This window comes from Etheostoma cragini, chromosome 1 (genome assembly GCF_013103735.1).
Source record: "Etheostoma cragini isolate CJK2018 chromosome 1, CSU_Ecrag_1.0, whole genome shotgun sequence".
Taxonomy (NCBI): domain Eukaryota; kingdom Metazoa; phylum Chordata; class Actinopteri; order Perciformes; family Percidae; genus Etheostoma; species Etheostoma cragini.
The window spans coordinates 17,754,148-17,770,901 of NC_048407.1; the positions used below are offsets into that span (position 1 = coordinate 17,754,148).

The following is a 16,754-nucleotide window of genomic DNA, read 5'->3' on the forward strand; positions in this document are numbered from 1 at the left end:
GTCTGTTCATTGAAAAAAGTCTGCACAGGCCTGGTATAATGGTCTGTACAGGCAGACGTATTGTTATCATGAAGAACAAAATTGGTTAAAAATTAACACGGTTACAATCTAAATGTAAAATATAACTGTATTCTTACTTTTACTAGGACTTAGTCTCTGTAAGTCCACAGTTATGTATACATTCAGGCTTCTAATATAAGAAATGCGTTTCTATTCCAATTATGCACAGTATCTAAGCAGTTGAGACAGGAGGAGAAAAGATAAACAAACAAAATGTGTTTACTGAACTTTGGAGTCGTGTTAAAACCATAGAACTGTAACTGATTTGGTGTGTGTGTCTCTGGGTCGTAGAGCAGAGGGCTCATAGTCATGGCGTCATGGTCGAGGAGAAGAGAGCAGGGCTTTGTCAACGGTGGGTGGGTCCCCCAATGACTCAGAGAGGGGAGAGGCGTCAACATGGCCGCCTGGCCCACAGGGATTAAAGAGCCCCCCCCCCCAACACACACACACACACACCCTGCAGGGTTAATCACTGCCATTTTGGATCCATGCAGAAGGAAGCAAATTCACTCTCCATCACTGTGGAAGAACTGAGACATAAGCCACCAGTTAGGGTGCCACTCTGTGGGTAAATCTGCTTCATAGGCTTGTTTCCACTCTGTACAATAGAGTGTTTTGAGCCCTTGTCTGAAGAAAACTTTGAGTTCCTGGATCAGTTCAGACTCTTCCTCTTTGTATCCTCCTCTTTGGATATGGCTACGTTTTCTCATATGGGTTTCGTTAAGGGACATAACAAGTAACCTGGGATGTAGTTACTGGTAGGATCTGTGTAGCTAACTTCTGTGTCTCGCTGTGCGCCGCTCACTACGTGAGCCTGTTAATGACTGAAGGCTGAGAGTGCCGTCTCGTGCCAAGACCCACATGGCTGCTGGCGGTGCATTAAATCAGCAGTCAATTTGACTGGAAGTTTGAAATCTGGGCTAGGTTAAGGGGATGTGCTGAAGCCGTGTTAATAGCTAGCTTGTTGTCCATATGGTACTGCTTTAATAGAGCACATTTGTTGCAGATGGTGGGAGACTTGGTTAGGCAGAAGCAGCTTTTGGCAGAGGCTCATTCTTCGAAAGGGCTGCTGTGCTGATCAGATTAATCCAGGCCAACTTAGTGTTGTCTATCCTCCCTGCTTCTCCTTAACCAAAGAAGTATGAATTGTGGACAAGCCTTAATTCAAAGACATTCTTGTTTTTTGTTTTCTGAGAAGAGCAAATACAATGTGGCTTGGTTACTTTTTCCTGTGTTTGGTCATTTGCTCTCCAAACCGCACCTTAGCTTCCAAGATCAGTTGTTTCTGACCACAATGGGACTGCTGTGGACAGCAAGCACAGCTGAGGAAACAAAAGCACACAGAGTAAAAGAACAAGAGTTATGGAATAAGACCAAAGATAAAGATAGAAACTGACCAAAGCCTAATTTCATTTCCTCTGCTGCTACTTAACTCTTTGAGCAGGTCTGCTGAAGGATTCAGGTGGCATTAAAATAAGTAAACTCACACTCACATACTAAAAGAGTTCTCTGTTCATCCTGCCACTGCATAACCATTGACAGGATGAACAAAGCACTCTTTTTGTTTCTGCATCAAACTCAGTACCGTTTCAATTCATCTTCCTAATTTCTGGGTTGCGGCATGTAAATGTGTACCAGAATTTGTTTCCATATACTGTAAGCTCAGAGCAAATTCACATTTTGGGTTGGTAACTATTGTAGTTTGTGTGTGCCTGCTTTAGAGTATGTGGGCTTTTTGCACTCAGAGAAGTGAGGAGACACGCTTGATCTGCTCTGCACTGTTTGACGGTTGTTTTCTCACGTTGTCACTGGCTTGGTGTGCTGTGGCGTGGTGATGGTATTATGTGCGCTGGGCTCAGCTGAGTGGAGAAAAGAGCAGAGCTGCAGTGCCCGTAGCTATGCCACTCCCGCCTCCCCAGACACCTCATTGTGAGAAAAGTCTCGGCTGAGTCCTCTGGGCCTTGTGGATCCACGGCCTTGCTAAGTGCTGGCCAGACTGAAAGACACAGTGTCCTTGGGCCCGGCTCATTCTTTCCATTCTCTCTGAGGCTTTGTCTCATAAGCCACGAGAGAGAGAGAGGACAAAATGCCAAATTACACCCATGTCACTCAAACCTAAGGTGTTAACGGGCTGAGATGTCATTTGCTGTTGCTTTTTGTGTTATTTGTGATAGTGCATGAGAGAGTGTTAAAAGTTCAGAATAGGAGTATTTTTCTTTCCATTATTGTTAAAGAGGAATTTTGATCTGAAGACTGTCAAGCTCTTGAATTCTTAAATTGTGAAATTGAATAAAAAGATGGTGGAGTGATGAAATGACATGATATAATGTTGCAAATATTTTGCAAGATATTATTGCCATATTTCAGTGGCTGAGTATCTTTTTAAGGATAGTTGTGAGATCCAAGAGGCAATGGAATTTCAACCACTTTGGCAAACGTTCCACTCACAAATCAGTTCTCTGGATTTGCTTACCACTTAAAACAAAGCACATGGAAGTCCCAATCAATTTCCACCCAATCTTAACCCAATAAAAGTGTATATTATACAGACCAATAACATAGCTTAATGGAAACCTGTTGTAAGTAATTTTTAGCAATGTGTCTCCATTATTTTGTGGGTAAGGCTTCTGAACGACCCCTACAAGTGGTGACATCATAACCACATCCTTTTGCCTCATTGACGCTGTAAGTCCCAGCTTAGGTCCCTTGTGGCCGGGCTCCCAGAAGCCACAGCACCCTTGCCACACATGAGCTGCAGCTGGACCACCGTTAGCTGCTCTGAACATACTGGGGCTGCTCTGGGATCTGTGGTTACAATGCTGGATGTACATGTATATATGTGCACACAGCCGTGGAAAAAGACTAAGATCAGTAGGCAGAGTTTATTTGATGCAAACATATCATCAGGCTCTCAGTGCAAACCGATGTTGTATGCAAATCCACTCCCTCGATGCAAAGAGGTATAATTAATGATGTCAGTTCATAAAAAGAGAGGATGGGTTCATAGCCATATTTCTGCTTTAATTAAAGACAAGCCTTATTATAGGAGGAAGATGTATGCTCTATGTGTTTTTCTTTCTTTCTTTTTCCTTTTCTCTGTCTGTCTTTCACCCTCTTTCTTCTTCTTCTTGATTATCAGTTGTGTAATAGTGAAAATGGTTCTTTGTGATTTTTCCTGCCAGAACCCCACACGCTGACATGGAGGGCTTTCTTCGTAGCAGCTTTTTACTGAGGTTAGTTTCATTTCCGTTGATGCAATTTAGGATCACAGGTTGGGCAGGGTGGTAGTGGGCTAACAGGGGTTATGCTTTTATGACACATTGTTAGCTTTAGACTTTATACTGCGTGTGCGTGCTTATGTATGTATGTGCACATATGTCTGTTCACAAATTTACCCAAGTTTTCTGTTATGATTGTGTTCATGTAATGTGTGGCTGACTGGCATGCTCACCCTGATAGCCTCCAGTCAGACTGAAAGCACACATCAACAACTTGAGAACCACATGCTGGAACTTTTTTTCTTTCCTTTGTTTCCCTTTCACAGCTTAAAGGACCTGCAGATCAAACTTTCTGTGTCTATACACTGCATGCTTTTGTCTGACCCCTATCATCATCTGCCCTCTCTTACTAACCACCCTAATCAGGGATGTTGGGGTGAGGCAGTCGCTGGTATATCTGTCTTGTGATCTCTTGTTGTTTCCTGTTGTGTAGTCTGTTTGTATTCAACCTACCATAAAGATTTACATTTTTTGTCTTTACCCTTCCTGTGATTCTAATTAAAAATTTGTGCTGTCATTACACACAGAGGAAGTAAATAAGTGTGTATTTACCATTGGCTCTTTTCCTAGTCAACCACCTTCTCCAGGCTCCAGTGTTGCTCCCTAATTAGGGTTGGCTCATTAGAAGCCACAGCAGCAGCATCATCTGCCTTTCAAAGCTGCTGTCAGCCAAACTTTACTAAAGCTAATGAATCCTCTTTGATTTCTTTTTCAAAAGGTCACTTATTTGATTAAATTAACAGCTTTTTTTCTCTCAGAACTGTTGGGGGCATTTTAAAAAGAAAGGACAATTTGATACCATTACACTTGCTAGTCAAAGAAATTAAAGAAGAAAATCTCTCATATATTTACAGTATGTTTTTATCTTTAGAATTAAATAATGTAAAACCATTATCATTAAAGTAAGATTGAAATCATCCACATTTATAAGCTTCAGCAAAAAGCAAGTTGTGCTCTGAGTTCTGACAGAATCTAAATTGTGACCAATGGCGCAGTTAATCTTGCAGAATAATACTGCATACATTATACTCACAGGCTTTTTCATATGCATCTTTGACTGTTAACTGAAACCGTTTATTTTCTATATTCAAGAAATTGAAAGAGCCATGTATTTACTGTAGTATACATTTATAAATATGGGAAATATTTAATGTTTGATGCAGTAAATAAAATATGTAATGCAGAAATGTAAAGTATCTGTTTTATCTTTCATGGTTTGGCACCAATTTATCCGGTGTTGTATATCTGCTATGGTTTGACAGAAGTTAATCAGGCATACATTTTGCACAGTGCCCGTGCTCATTTCCGCTTTTTAAAATAATGGTACAAAGTGGAGGGCAGTAATTAACAGCTGTTAAAAGCAGTTTGGTGGATAACTAACTGGCCTAAATATATACTGTTTACTGTAAGTTGCACTGGAAGAGGTCTGACAGAAATATTTCTCATACCTGGAATATTTGTGCATCCAATCTCACATCCGCAAAAGAAAAGAAAAAAAGAAACATGACCTTTGACCTTGGCTGTTTCTAACTATTTCCTTTTGTTCTCATAGCTGTGAGGAAACACTGTGATTATTCTAAGTAAACCCATTATTGTATTGCTAATCCCCAACCTTCTCTCAATGTCTGTTTTAATTAAAGGTGAAGCGCCAGTAGAAAGATATCACACACACTGGCTGGAGATTGGAGGCCTCAACAATCAGGCCAAGATTAAAGGCAGGCTTTGCTTAGAGTTAACCCTTTTGCTAGGATAAGACTTGTGTCCTGGAGTGGGCTGCAGGGTGGGGGTGAAAAAGGAGAAAAGCATAGAAACCAGGGTGGATGGATGTGGCAGTTAAGACATTCCTCTAGTGAAGAATCCAAGTATCTTTTACCGAGCAAGTGAATTAGGTCAAAGGTAGGCTTTCTGAACATGCTCGTACATTTCTGCTCCAATGTGCAGATGTTATCGACTTTTTATACTGTTTGTCATATCTGAGTAGCACACCGCATGGCCCTTTCATTTGTTTGTGTTTTGTAATGTAATGAGACATTGAAAGTTTTATTTTGAGTCATACACACAGTGAGTTCTAATAGCTGTAAAAGTGATGACACATGGCCATCGTGAAAAATACATCAAACTCTTCAGATGTGACGGGGAAAAGTCTAAACTCCATATTTTACGTACAAGTCAAAGCCTTTGTACTGTCTCATAAGGACGATCTGTTTAAAATTCCCAGTATTTCTAAAACTAACACAGAAGTTCTCTTAACTATTACAATGTGCATATGTCTTTAATAGACAACTCTTTGGGCTTGTGTTATTGTACGTCTCACAGTTTTTCTCTTTGTTGAAAAGATGGGTTTCATTTTGGATCAATTTTTTATATGTTTATGGAAGGCGTTTAACAGGTTTTTGTTTGTGTAGTCAAAGAGACTGAGAAAATGAGAGTGAGAGAGAAAGGGGAAGAAAGAGAGTCAGAATACAAAGATGTGGAGAGAGAGATGTGGTGTGAGAGAGAGAGAGAGAGAGAGAGAGAGAGAGAGATGTCTTCAGTCTCTACTCCCAGTGGGTAGAACCTCCCCCTACATTTCTGCCATTATTTGATGTAATGAAAGGAGAAAGTGTGTAACATTGAGATTGTTAATTAATTTAGTCTAACAAGATGAAGATAAATGAAACCCACTGAAGGTTGACTAGGCTAAGGGGCCCACTTAGCATTCCTCCTGCCCTCGAGCTCTGTCTCTCTCACTCCTTTACAATGGAGCACAGCTAAGACTTGCAGCATCATTTCTACAAACCCACTGAGCTCTCATCTAGTAAGTTTATATGTGGACCTTTTTTGACAAAATATTTCATTTTCAGCCTCTATTTCTCATAATCTTCTCTCTGGGATATTTTAATTTCTAAATGGCCGGGCTGCATTTGTAATGCACTGAGTTTTGGAGCATAGATATGCAACTATCTAATTGAGTCATCTTGACATGTTGAATAAAACTCAGTTGACATACATGACTAGCAAACTAAATTGACTTTTGAAATGTATGTATTGAACCACTGGTCAAAGGTTAGTTTATCATTTTTGCAGACACCTAGTAGTCATCTTGTAGATAAACACAACTTTCATTATCTTCTGCTAGCGAACGGGTCTATACAGTATATGTTTTCTGAAATGGCAAGAGGTTATATAAATGGCTATTCTCGCCAGAAAACGTGGCTCTACACATGAGCCGTTCACCATATGAATGGTTCTTCTCTAATCCGGCTTGGAGGCTATTTGAGCGGCAAGACAGACAAAAAGCAGAAACGATTTTTTTTTTTTTTTTTTTTTTTTTACAACGCCAGACAGTTGTCTTCATCCAGAGACCTTACAAGCAAATCAGTAGTCTATCGAGGTCCTTCCTCAGTGGACACTTTGTACAGGATCTTCATGGCAGCACAGACCAATCATTATGGCACCTATTCTTTGCTCCCTTAGTTCTCAAGTCATCAACAATGGGTTGTTGATTGTATGGAAAACACCAGAACAATTACGTCCTCTGTTTTGGTGGCAGAGCAGCGTTTTAAAGTGCAATCCTCGATAATGGCCTCATTATTGTTATTCTTGGAGCAGGCCTGAGGAGAAAGAAGTAGCTGCTTGCAGTGCGTCATTATTTCGTAAATTTCGATTAGCTCATCATTCTGTCTCCTGGCAAACAGAATCATAGCTAATTAAAAGTGAGCGAGCGCTCTTGCCTGTGACTTAAAAGGTAGCACTCGATAGGCTGTTAATATTAAAAAAAAAATGGTAACAAAAAGGAGGATTAGAGCTGTGTTACCCTGGTAACTCCAACTTCCATCTGCGAGGGAACAATGAACTTGTGTTCCTTCACCACCTATGCTTGAAAAAACAGAAAGCGAGGAAGTGAGTGTTCTGAAAGGACAAGACCCTTTTAAACAACAAAGTGGGATCCAGGCCTAATAGGCTCTTTGGTGCGAGATGTTAGGCGAGATCACTGGGGGATAGAGGAGCAGAAAGGTCAATGTGTAATCCTAGGACAGTAAAGGTTGTCCCAGGTTTTTAAATAGTGGGTTGTTTCTTGAATCTGTTTATCCGCCCGAGAAACAAAACCTCAAGTTGGTTCATTTTTTAAGATTTTAAAAGAAAACAAGATTGACAGAAAGGCTGCTAGTAAAATGTCTACTTGTGATAAACTGGGTAGGCTGCCCCACAGCTAAAATGTACACTTCCCTCAGCTGATTAAATAAACACAAACTAGATGCCAAAGAGTTGGGCCAATTAGACAGAGCTGTCAGAAGCTGTTAGAATTGTCTCTTGCATCTCTTTTTACTGATACAACCAATTCTGCATTGACTTCTGACACCACAGCTTGGTTGGAAAATGAACTCTTCCATGAATCTTAAAAACACCTTAATCTATTGTATAACCAATGCATTCAACTTGCAATAACCATTGCATAACATCATTTCTGTTTTAGCTTCTTTTCAACTATCATTCAATACTCAATAATATTATATATATTTTATTTAAAGCATTAAAAATCTTGAGGTGAGAAGGTGATGAAAATATAGTTAATGCATTTCTAAAATCTCTTTATTTCAACCAGCATCAAACATTTCATATGCATTTCTAAATAAAAGTGTTTGATGGGCTTATAGTTAAGAGCTGCTATTCTGAAAAGGAATGCTCCAGCTCTAACACTGCTGAGTTATAATGACTATGACTCCACGACTATGGAGGAACAGTATTTTCTCTTTGGAGGAACAGTATTTTGTCTTTGAGTTTTATGTCCCTTATTACTGCTGCAATATGTCTGCTCGCATTAAGCTAAATTATGGCTGAGGCCAGCATTACAGCAGTATAGGTTAATGAATTTGGCGTTACTAATTAAACGTTATTGAGGGATGAATATGAATCCTGTGGTCGGGAGGGATGGCAAGCAAGGGGGAGGAAACGAGAATAGGACAGAGGACCTTTCTACACACTTCTCTTCCCTGGACTCCTTCTTTTGGGTTGCGTTCACAATGAGTAAATCATAAGTGTGAAGACAGCACAGCCTTTTAGGTGTAATGGAGGACATGTAATGCAACATCCCGTCACAATATTTTCCCTGATTAGATGCATCTGAAAAAAAACCTACACAATTATGTATAACTTCACATGAGGTGTTTGGGAAAATAAGACCAAAACCAAAGGCAGGCTGCTGTACTTGGCCTTTTTTTACTTTACAGTTTATGCATTTGCTGAGATGTAGCATATTGCAGGGTAAAAGTATAAATGAACAGCTAAAGTGATCAGACACTCTTGTGTAAGCTGAGGACCATTTAATGTAGTGCAGAACATTTTCCTTTTTACACAATTGTTGTTAAGCAATTAATTAATTCACTTCTTGAAAACAGGAATTCAAAGGCCATGCAGCACGGCCTACTCAAGCAAAGAGGGATAATGGTGACAGTGTGGAATATTGAGCTATTATTGAACTGCCCTCTGCCGCTCTCCCAGACCAGGCTATGAGTGTGTTGAGGAAAACAAGATAGATATATTTCCCCGGATTTTTAAACTTGCCCTTACTTGTTAGTAAAAGGTGACACTAAGAAAAGAAGAAAGAAAAAAAGACTTGTCGTTGAGATCATATTGTTTGCAGAATAAGATAGGACAGTTCTAATCAAATTGCTAATTGAAAGCAACTGCAAGTAAGCGTTTATGCTACATAACTTTACAGTAATGACAACACAACAGAAATAACCAATGATCAATAAATGGAAACTATGGCATAAAGTGACTTTTGTTTAAATTTCATAATTTGTATAAATGTTCCACATAGCCCCCCAGAAGGCTCTTCAAACTTCTCTCACTTCCAGCAAGTTTAACCTCATAACTGGATTACAAAGTCATTTTTTGGAGATTGTATTGGTGAAGCACTCCTATTTTTTCATGTGTTTAGTTAGTGGCTTGTGTACTACATGCAGAGTCGAAATCTTATTTTTCCTGCCACTCTTTCACTCTTACTAACGCCTATACACTCCATGTCTGACATACTCTCCCTGAGAGCTAAGTCTTTCAATTTAGATTTCAATTATCATGTTAGTTTTGTGATTAGACTTAAGACCTCCATGAATCAGACCTCTCTGCTCCTCTCTATTCCACTCTAATCCACTTCCCCTGCAATCACATCCCATCTGATGAATTGCGCATATAATTACGGAAGTTATTGAATATGCAGATCACTGCTGACTCTTGGTGTGCGGGCCATAATGCATCAACTCTAACTGTATCAAACAAGGGTCTCTGATAAAGACCCACTCTGATAATGAGAGAGGGGCAATGTATGCTATTAGTCAGAGATAACAGACACCACAAAGACTGAGACTCAATTAAAACAGAGCCACGCTATAATCTGCATGACTATGTGTGTGTATATGTGTGTGTGTGTCTGTGTGTAGCTAAACAGCATTCAGGCCAGTGTAGGGACTTGGCAATAAGCACAGTCAACTCTACCAACCAGCACATCACAGACCAGTCTGAGAGGCCAGCCAGCCAGTGCACAAGGTGTTTATGAATCAACCAACATGAGGTATTTCCCTCATGTTACAGTATGTTGCTAGCATCATTTTACACCCCATCCCATGATGCAATCACTAAGAGCTTTTCAAGAGAGGATGAATGAAGCACTTCACAGGCACACCCATAGGAAAAGGTGGTGGGGAATTTTTTAAGTTTTGATAGCTTTTAGAGAACTTTCTAAAAACCAGGTTTATAAGCGAAGACCAAAGGGTCTAAAATTGTTTGCATTTTTCTGTCAAAATACTGGGGATGTATCACTTGCTCTTCAACAGGTCCAAAACCAATACAATCTTTTCCACATAAAGCTATTCTTACAAGGTTTTTCAGCTAAGGTTTCGCACACAATTGAGAATACAGTGAAACGGAAGAAAGAGGGACCTGTATTTTTAGCCCGAGCTGTGGTGATGTAGCTGCCATTTATAGCTGATATGCCAGGCTGATGCTGGATTGCTGCCCTGCTGACACCGGAGAGAAGGGTTTATAGACTGCACAAACTCTGCCCAACACAATCTCAGACAGACATAAAATAAGCAAATCAAATGTAGATTTATTTGACTGTGACCAATTTAATTGATGAAGAGAGGTTGCTATTTGTATGTTTAATTTGTGGAATATGGTGACACATTGTTTATACAGTGGAAGTGGTGGAGCCTGGCAGATGTGCAAACAGAGGACAAAAGACACACAAGAGTATGCTTCAAACCAAGAAACAATGCAAAAATCAAAACACGAAAAACAAATGGACAACATTTTAACTATCAGAAGAGATACTTAAGCTCTTCTTTGTGGTTTCATTATTGTGCATATGTTTTTGTATTTGGAAAATGTTCACACATTTTTCAATCTGTGTCCATTTCTTTCCTTATCAGTATTTTACAATAACTTGGTATGTCATTCATACATTTATTGCACATATACTGTATATAAACAGCATACAGATTATACATTTACACATGCTGATGCATAGTTGCATACATGTGTTCATGAGAGCATTCATTGAGGTACTATTGGGGCCTTTTTGACCATTCCCAACTAGTTGATTAATTCATGCAAAACACCTTCTGTCTCTTACCACCTGTCTTCTGATTGGCCACTGCTGTTGGACTGGTAGTCTATTTAAGTCTGTAGAATTGCATGTCCTGTAAGTTCTGCTGCTGATGGTCCTAAGACCAAAAAGTTTTTTTTTTTTTTTTTGCCTTTTCCCCTGCCCTTTTTGCATGAAAATAAGTTTTTTATTTATGATGATGGGATCCGTTCACCTTGACTACAAACACCTGACACCACTTATTGGTAAGTCTGGGGTAGAGAGTGAACATCTTCTCCATGTTGTTAATGTAGGCATACCGTTTCCACACAATATTTGATTATAACATAAGAAGTACATGATTGTAATTTTCCCTTTTTAAATGTATTTATAGCCATTGTACTTAATCTATAAATCAGCTTTAAACAAAATTAAAACAAAAGGCACTAATCTGGTTTGAAAATCTTTAAATCTTCACATACTGTGGTCACAGTGGACGGTATTAAGAGCATGGCTAGTGCTGGATGGCTGACTGTTGTAATTAAGACTCAGAGCAGGATTTAAACACATGGCACTTTACCCAGTCCAATGTATATTATTACGTTAATAGGATTTAACATGTTTATACCAACTGTTGGCTTAACAGGAGGTCAAAAAGGTGACTTAAACTTTTGTTAAGGGGCTTACTTAGGAGCTTAAATAGTATTATAGTGGCTGACTAATGGGTCTACACTATGACTATGATTATGACAATACACAATGTATGGACTGCGCTTGTGTTCAATGTAAATGCCTGTTCTGGGGTCAGTAGAAAAGAAAAAAAAACTAAAGGGCATGGTTTACTTAAGTGGCCAATAGGATTAGACTGCCCTTTACTGTAAAGAGTGTGATGCAAGTGCAACGACCTTTGTCAAGTCCAACTATTGTTTGCAGATTGGTTACACACTCTACAGGCTGTGAAATACACAGCTGCTACCTTCAGCTCAGTGGACAGCAGATAGACAGTCAGGGTTAGGGGTATGTGTGTTTGTGTGTGTGTGTGTGTGTGTGTGTGTGTGAGAGAGATACAGTCAAGTTAAAGTCACTATCTTCTTATCAAATATTTGTCTGGCCTTCACTCCCTATTTGCTTTCCATTATGTTTGCTTTTGTTTATTGAAATCTACCTCAGGCAGATTGGTAAAGTTTCCAGAAAGTTGTTTTTGTCTTTGATCATTTATCTGTGTGGTAATTTCACATTTTTATAATTAACTTTTATACAGTTTAAAATTCATGTTTATAGATATTTTACGCCGATATTGTCCCCAATATTTTAATTTGGTTAGCATTTTTAAAAGGCAATGCAGGAATAGTTGTTTGATTCCATGGGGGTATAAAATTGTAGGACAGCTCTTTGGAGAATTCACTTTTAAGATGTTAACTTTAAATATAAAACCATATTTGTTTAATGTGTTTTTGAGTTGAAATTCAAAGGGTGGTCATAAATGTTTCAGGACAAAGGGTCTCTTTGTGTGAATGGGGCCTCAGTTAAAATGTAGGAGTAGTTTGAGATTACCAGATTATTTCCTACTATCCCAGTGAGTAAGGCAAGGCGAGCCGCAGCCCTGCGCCGTGCTATGCTGAGCATAATGAGTGTGGTGGCAGGGAACCACAACAGAGCCGGGGCAGAGGCTGCCTGGGAACCAGAGGCCCATGGCCCACAGCCAAACACACACACAAATCCTGCCGCACACTTGTGGCTTTTTAAGAAAGCAATTTAGTTAATGATTTCATTTTGAAGCACTGTCATGATCCATGTGTCCTCTGAATGAGCCAGCAAAAGAATAAAGGAGAAACCAACACAGAGGAAAAAGGTTTTAGCAAACACTAGCCTCCCCCAACAACCGGAAGAAATAACATGCAACCAAGTGCAATGTGGTATTTGTTGTAAACACAGCACAAAAATGACTTGGGTAATATATTGTGGTGGGCATATCACTACAAGTCTTCACCAACCACTGCCTCAGACGTAACTTTAAGATCAGATGGCCTGATAAAAACAAAGAACGAAGAGCTGGGGGGAAATAGCAAAGCAGCCTGCGATAGAAGTGGAAATAAAGAAACAAAAATGGGGATAAGTTAAGCGCACATTGCGGAAACTGAATAATTCCATCAAATGCCAAGCTCTGCAGTGGAACCCACAGGGCAGACTTGGTAGGGGGAGACCAAGAAACACCTGGAGAATTGAAAGAGCTGCCTATAGATGGCAAGATCTGGAGAAGCTGGCACAGAACAGGACGAGGTGGAGAAATATTGTCAGTGGTCTATACTCCTTCTCAGGGTAAACGGCTTAGGTTGAGTCAGTAGGTACTGTATATCACTTGACGCTCCTGCTTCTTTTTATGCATTGCTCTGGACCAATGCAGAGAAGAGTAGAAGCACAGTATGGGTCGACACATGGTTAGCAGTTTGGACTGCTGAGGCATTTTGAGTTTTAGTCAGCATCTAATCCACTACAGTGCCCATTTCCCCAGAGTGGAAATACAGCACATTTTTTGTTCAACCGTGTCTGTCAGCTATCTGATTTTATTAGGGCTATGTTTTACATTCATTTACTCAGGTTGTCCCGTTGTCGGCCCATGAATGAAACCATCTTAGCATTGCTAAAACAGCAGCTTGTACACGTCTTCTGTAGACCACATTTTTGGTCAATTACTCAGATCAGTGGCTGGGGTTTCTGGTTTTGCTCTTCAGATCTAATGTTCATCCAGTCTATCTTTTTTTGTATCAGCCGTCAATCACTCATGGTAACTTTTAACCACCTCCAAACAGGGCTGGGTGCCGGCCATTCATTTAGACCTTCACCGTTGCTTGGCTTCTTCCTGTCCAACCTGTCAGAATGACACACACTGTTGACCATGCTTTCTATTCAGCACTGGCAAATTAATTGGTTTCAGTGGTTTAAATCAGCAATCAATGTCAGTTTCCCAACATAATAAGCCTTAATCATAAATCTTTGAGGTGTGGCTTGTCTGACCCCTATTCATCATGGCTATGCTAGATGGCCTCATCTGGGTGGAGCAAATGAACTACCCCTGTTTTGATTTTCCAATTGACGTGTCACATGAAATGTGGCTACTCTCTCCCCTTCCCGAATCTATCCCAGCCCTTATTCTCACAGTCCTTAAAAAAACACACACAAGAGCCCAAAGACAAAGAGCGAAAAGAAGTCCAGTTGTCACAAGGGGAGACGCAGTTGTGTGCCTTCCCTTGTGTGAGAGTGCTCAATGAATACCATTAATTTATTCAGAAAAAGAAAAATAGGAGAAAAGGAAGAAAAAAACCTAAAGAATTAGAGGTGGGTCCAACTGTAGCTAATGAGCTGTTGTCCTCCCAGCTCGTAGAATAAGAATAGAGCGGCTTAATTACAACAGTGTTGAAGGTAATTTTCTAATTTGTTCCCCTAACTACAAAAATCGTTTTATGAGATGAGAATGAAGGGGAACAAAATTTATTTTCTTCTATAGACATTTTAAACATGCCAATTTGGTGACCAGGAGATGTGAAGCATTCTACATACGATACATAAGCCATTCACAGTCACCAGTGCCCATGCTTTTACTGCTCCCTGAAAAATTTCTCCTTCATAATTAGCTATTGTTCTTGAGTATTTGGCCAAAAGTTTTTTTTTTTGTTGCTCAAATGCCTTACTTTCTTCTTTTTAAATTCCCTTTCCTCTTGAGATTACTATGCTCCCTAGAGACTTATTGTGCATCTCTTTGGTAACTTGTGGTGCGTCCCTTTACCCGTTGTTTGGCACCCCCCAGGCAGCTCCTCAACTCACTTTTCTGGCAACTGTGAGAGATGTTCCACTCGATTTGTTGAAGTGCAGCTATTTGCTTCAAACTCTCCAGTGCACAGAAGAAGTTATCTTTTTATAAAAGACAGAATGGACTTTGCCTGAATAGCGCTTTGTTTACTGTTTAACAAAAAGGGGGCCCAACTCTATATTTCATCTGTCACCGTTGCTTTTCTTTCCTTCAACAATGCTCGATTGTTTCCATGAAAATTTCAGGTTCCATGAACAGGAGAATTCTGTATTATTATGTTCCTTCCAAATTCCGATCTCTGTTTTCCTTCTCCTGCTCACAAAGGGCTCATAACTTACTGTCAACTATGAGGCAAGCCACAAAGCTCCACTGTTGCTCGGCAAATAGGGTTGTGTTGGTTGATGGCTTGACTCGCTGTGAGGTTTGCTTAAGTGCAGCAGCAGCAACAGAAGGCTCTTTGGGAACTCCATCCCCCAGCAGGCCCACAGAAAAAGAGAAAGTAAATGAAAGAGAGGCAAAACATCAATAAGCTTTTCTTGTCTCAGTATTTTTTTTTAGGAAAACACTTGGTGTGGTGAGACTGCTGTAGTTGTTGTCCTGCTACTGTTAGTGTCTTCTGGTGTGTATATGACTCCCAACATTCAGTATGCTCCTCTTCTAGTGGATCTTTTCTGTTAAAGAAGGATGTGAGTCCAGGAAAAAAAAAAAAAAGGCCAGCAGTGAATTTTTTTTTGGACGGCCATCCTTCATTTGTGAAAGCATACGCATGAGTGGACTTGTGTGTGTGTCCTGGGGAACTGAGAGGCTGTTATGCCATCCAGCTCTGAGCTTGTGTCCTGGGATCAGGAAAAGGGCCAAAGGCACAGGGGACCGAAGAAGAAGAAGGAGGAGGTAGAGGAGGAGGGAGCAACCAGGGAGTGTGTGAGTGCTCATCGACCCTTCCTGAGTAGACAGACAGGGACACTTAAGCACTCTCACACCTGCATCTGCCTTTGCCTTGGGTGGGGGGCAAGGACACCAACCATGCTGTCATGGCAGCTGCACAAGTGTTTAAATTTGGATACAAGGCAGTTCCTCTAGTAGCATATTATTGCAAATAATTTACCCTGCAAAGTAATTATCAATGCTCTGCTCAATATGTAAAGTGTGCAGTTCAGGTGGCTTGCTTAATTTGCTCTGGGTGGCTATCATTTGAATGTGGATTTTAGCTGTGGTAACTGTGGCAGTTTCTAATAGAGAAGGCATCTGGAGAGAGTGTGAAGTGAGGCTGAAGTGCTATCGTAATTGAGTTGACTTTTTGCAAGGAAAGGTCAACAATAATAGAGGAACAATTTAAACAAATTCATTTAGACAACTCTCCAGTCCCTGTACAGTGGGTTGTTGGAAAATCTGTATTTTCCCAACCGTTTACTTCATTTAAATATCATTATCTGTAATTACTTTGTCTGCTGAAGTTTAAAAGATTTGATTTCATTTGTGTATCACTGACACAAAGTGACTTGTAAAGAAAGGTAATCTCTTTTTCTGATTTACATGTTTTTAAATATGTAGGAATAAAACAAAAGACAAACATGTATGAGTGTGCAATCTGTGTTTTGTGTGTGTGTGTGTGTGTGTGTGTGTGTGTGTGTGTGTGTGTGTGTAAAAAGAAGCTTACTGTGTGCAGTATACGGTCCATGTTACAAGTTGATTATGTATCCAAAAACCTGGCTGCTGCACAGCATGGCACAATCACAATGGAGGGTGATAATATAATTGTGCTAAACGGTGGATTCCGTGTCAATGCTCCTCCAGCTGGGAGCTGTCAGGTAGTAATATCTCATTATGGCAGGTGAAGAACCCAGAGGAACCCTGCCACGATACCTGTTAGAGCAGGAGGAACCCCTGAAGGGAAACACACAGATGATTTTTTTCTCTCCCTCTGACTTTCTCTCTCGCACACACATACACACACGCGGCTTAAAGCCCTCCACCTATTTTCTGTAGCTACTTCACCTCAAGAGATACAGTAACTACTGATTATACAATCTATGATTGTTTT

The 16,754-nt window shown here is 40.1% G+C and overlaps 1 protein-coding gene across 7 annotated transcripts in view; it reads left to right on the forward strand.

Moving 5' to 3' along the window:
* sox6 (SRY-box transcription factor 6) overlaps positions 1-16,754 on the forward strand; it is a 133,041-nt gene that overhangs the window by 25,792 nt on the left and 90,495 nt on the right. For 5 of the 7 annotated variants that reach the window (XM_034869117.1, XM_034869109.1, XM_034869140.1 and 2 more), the window contains one exon: positions 3,243-3,293. The exons of 1 other annotated variant lie outside the window; for it this stretch is intronic. In XM_034869117.1, the coding sequence (XP_034725008.1) occupies positions 3,259-3,293 (35 nt within the window). In that variant the 5' untranslated portion in view covers positions 3,243-3,258. Of the gene's footprint in view, positions 1-3,242; positions 3,294-11,078; positions 11,172-16,754 lie in introns of those variants that run through there. One more of the 7 variants, XM_034869160.1, reaches the window with a different exon arrangement.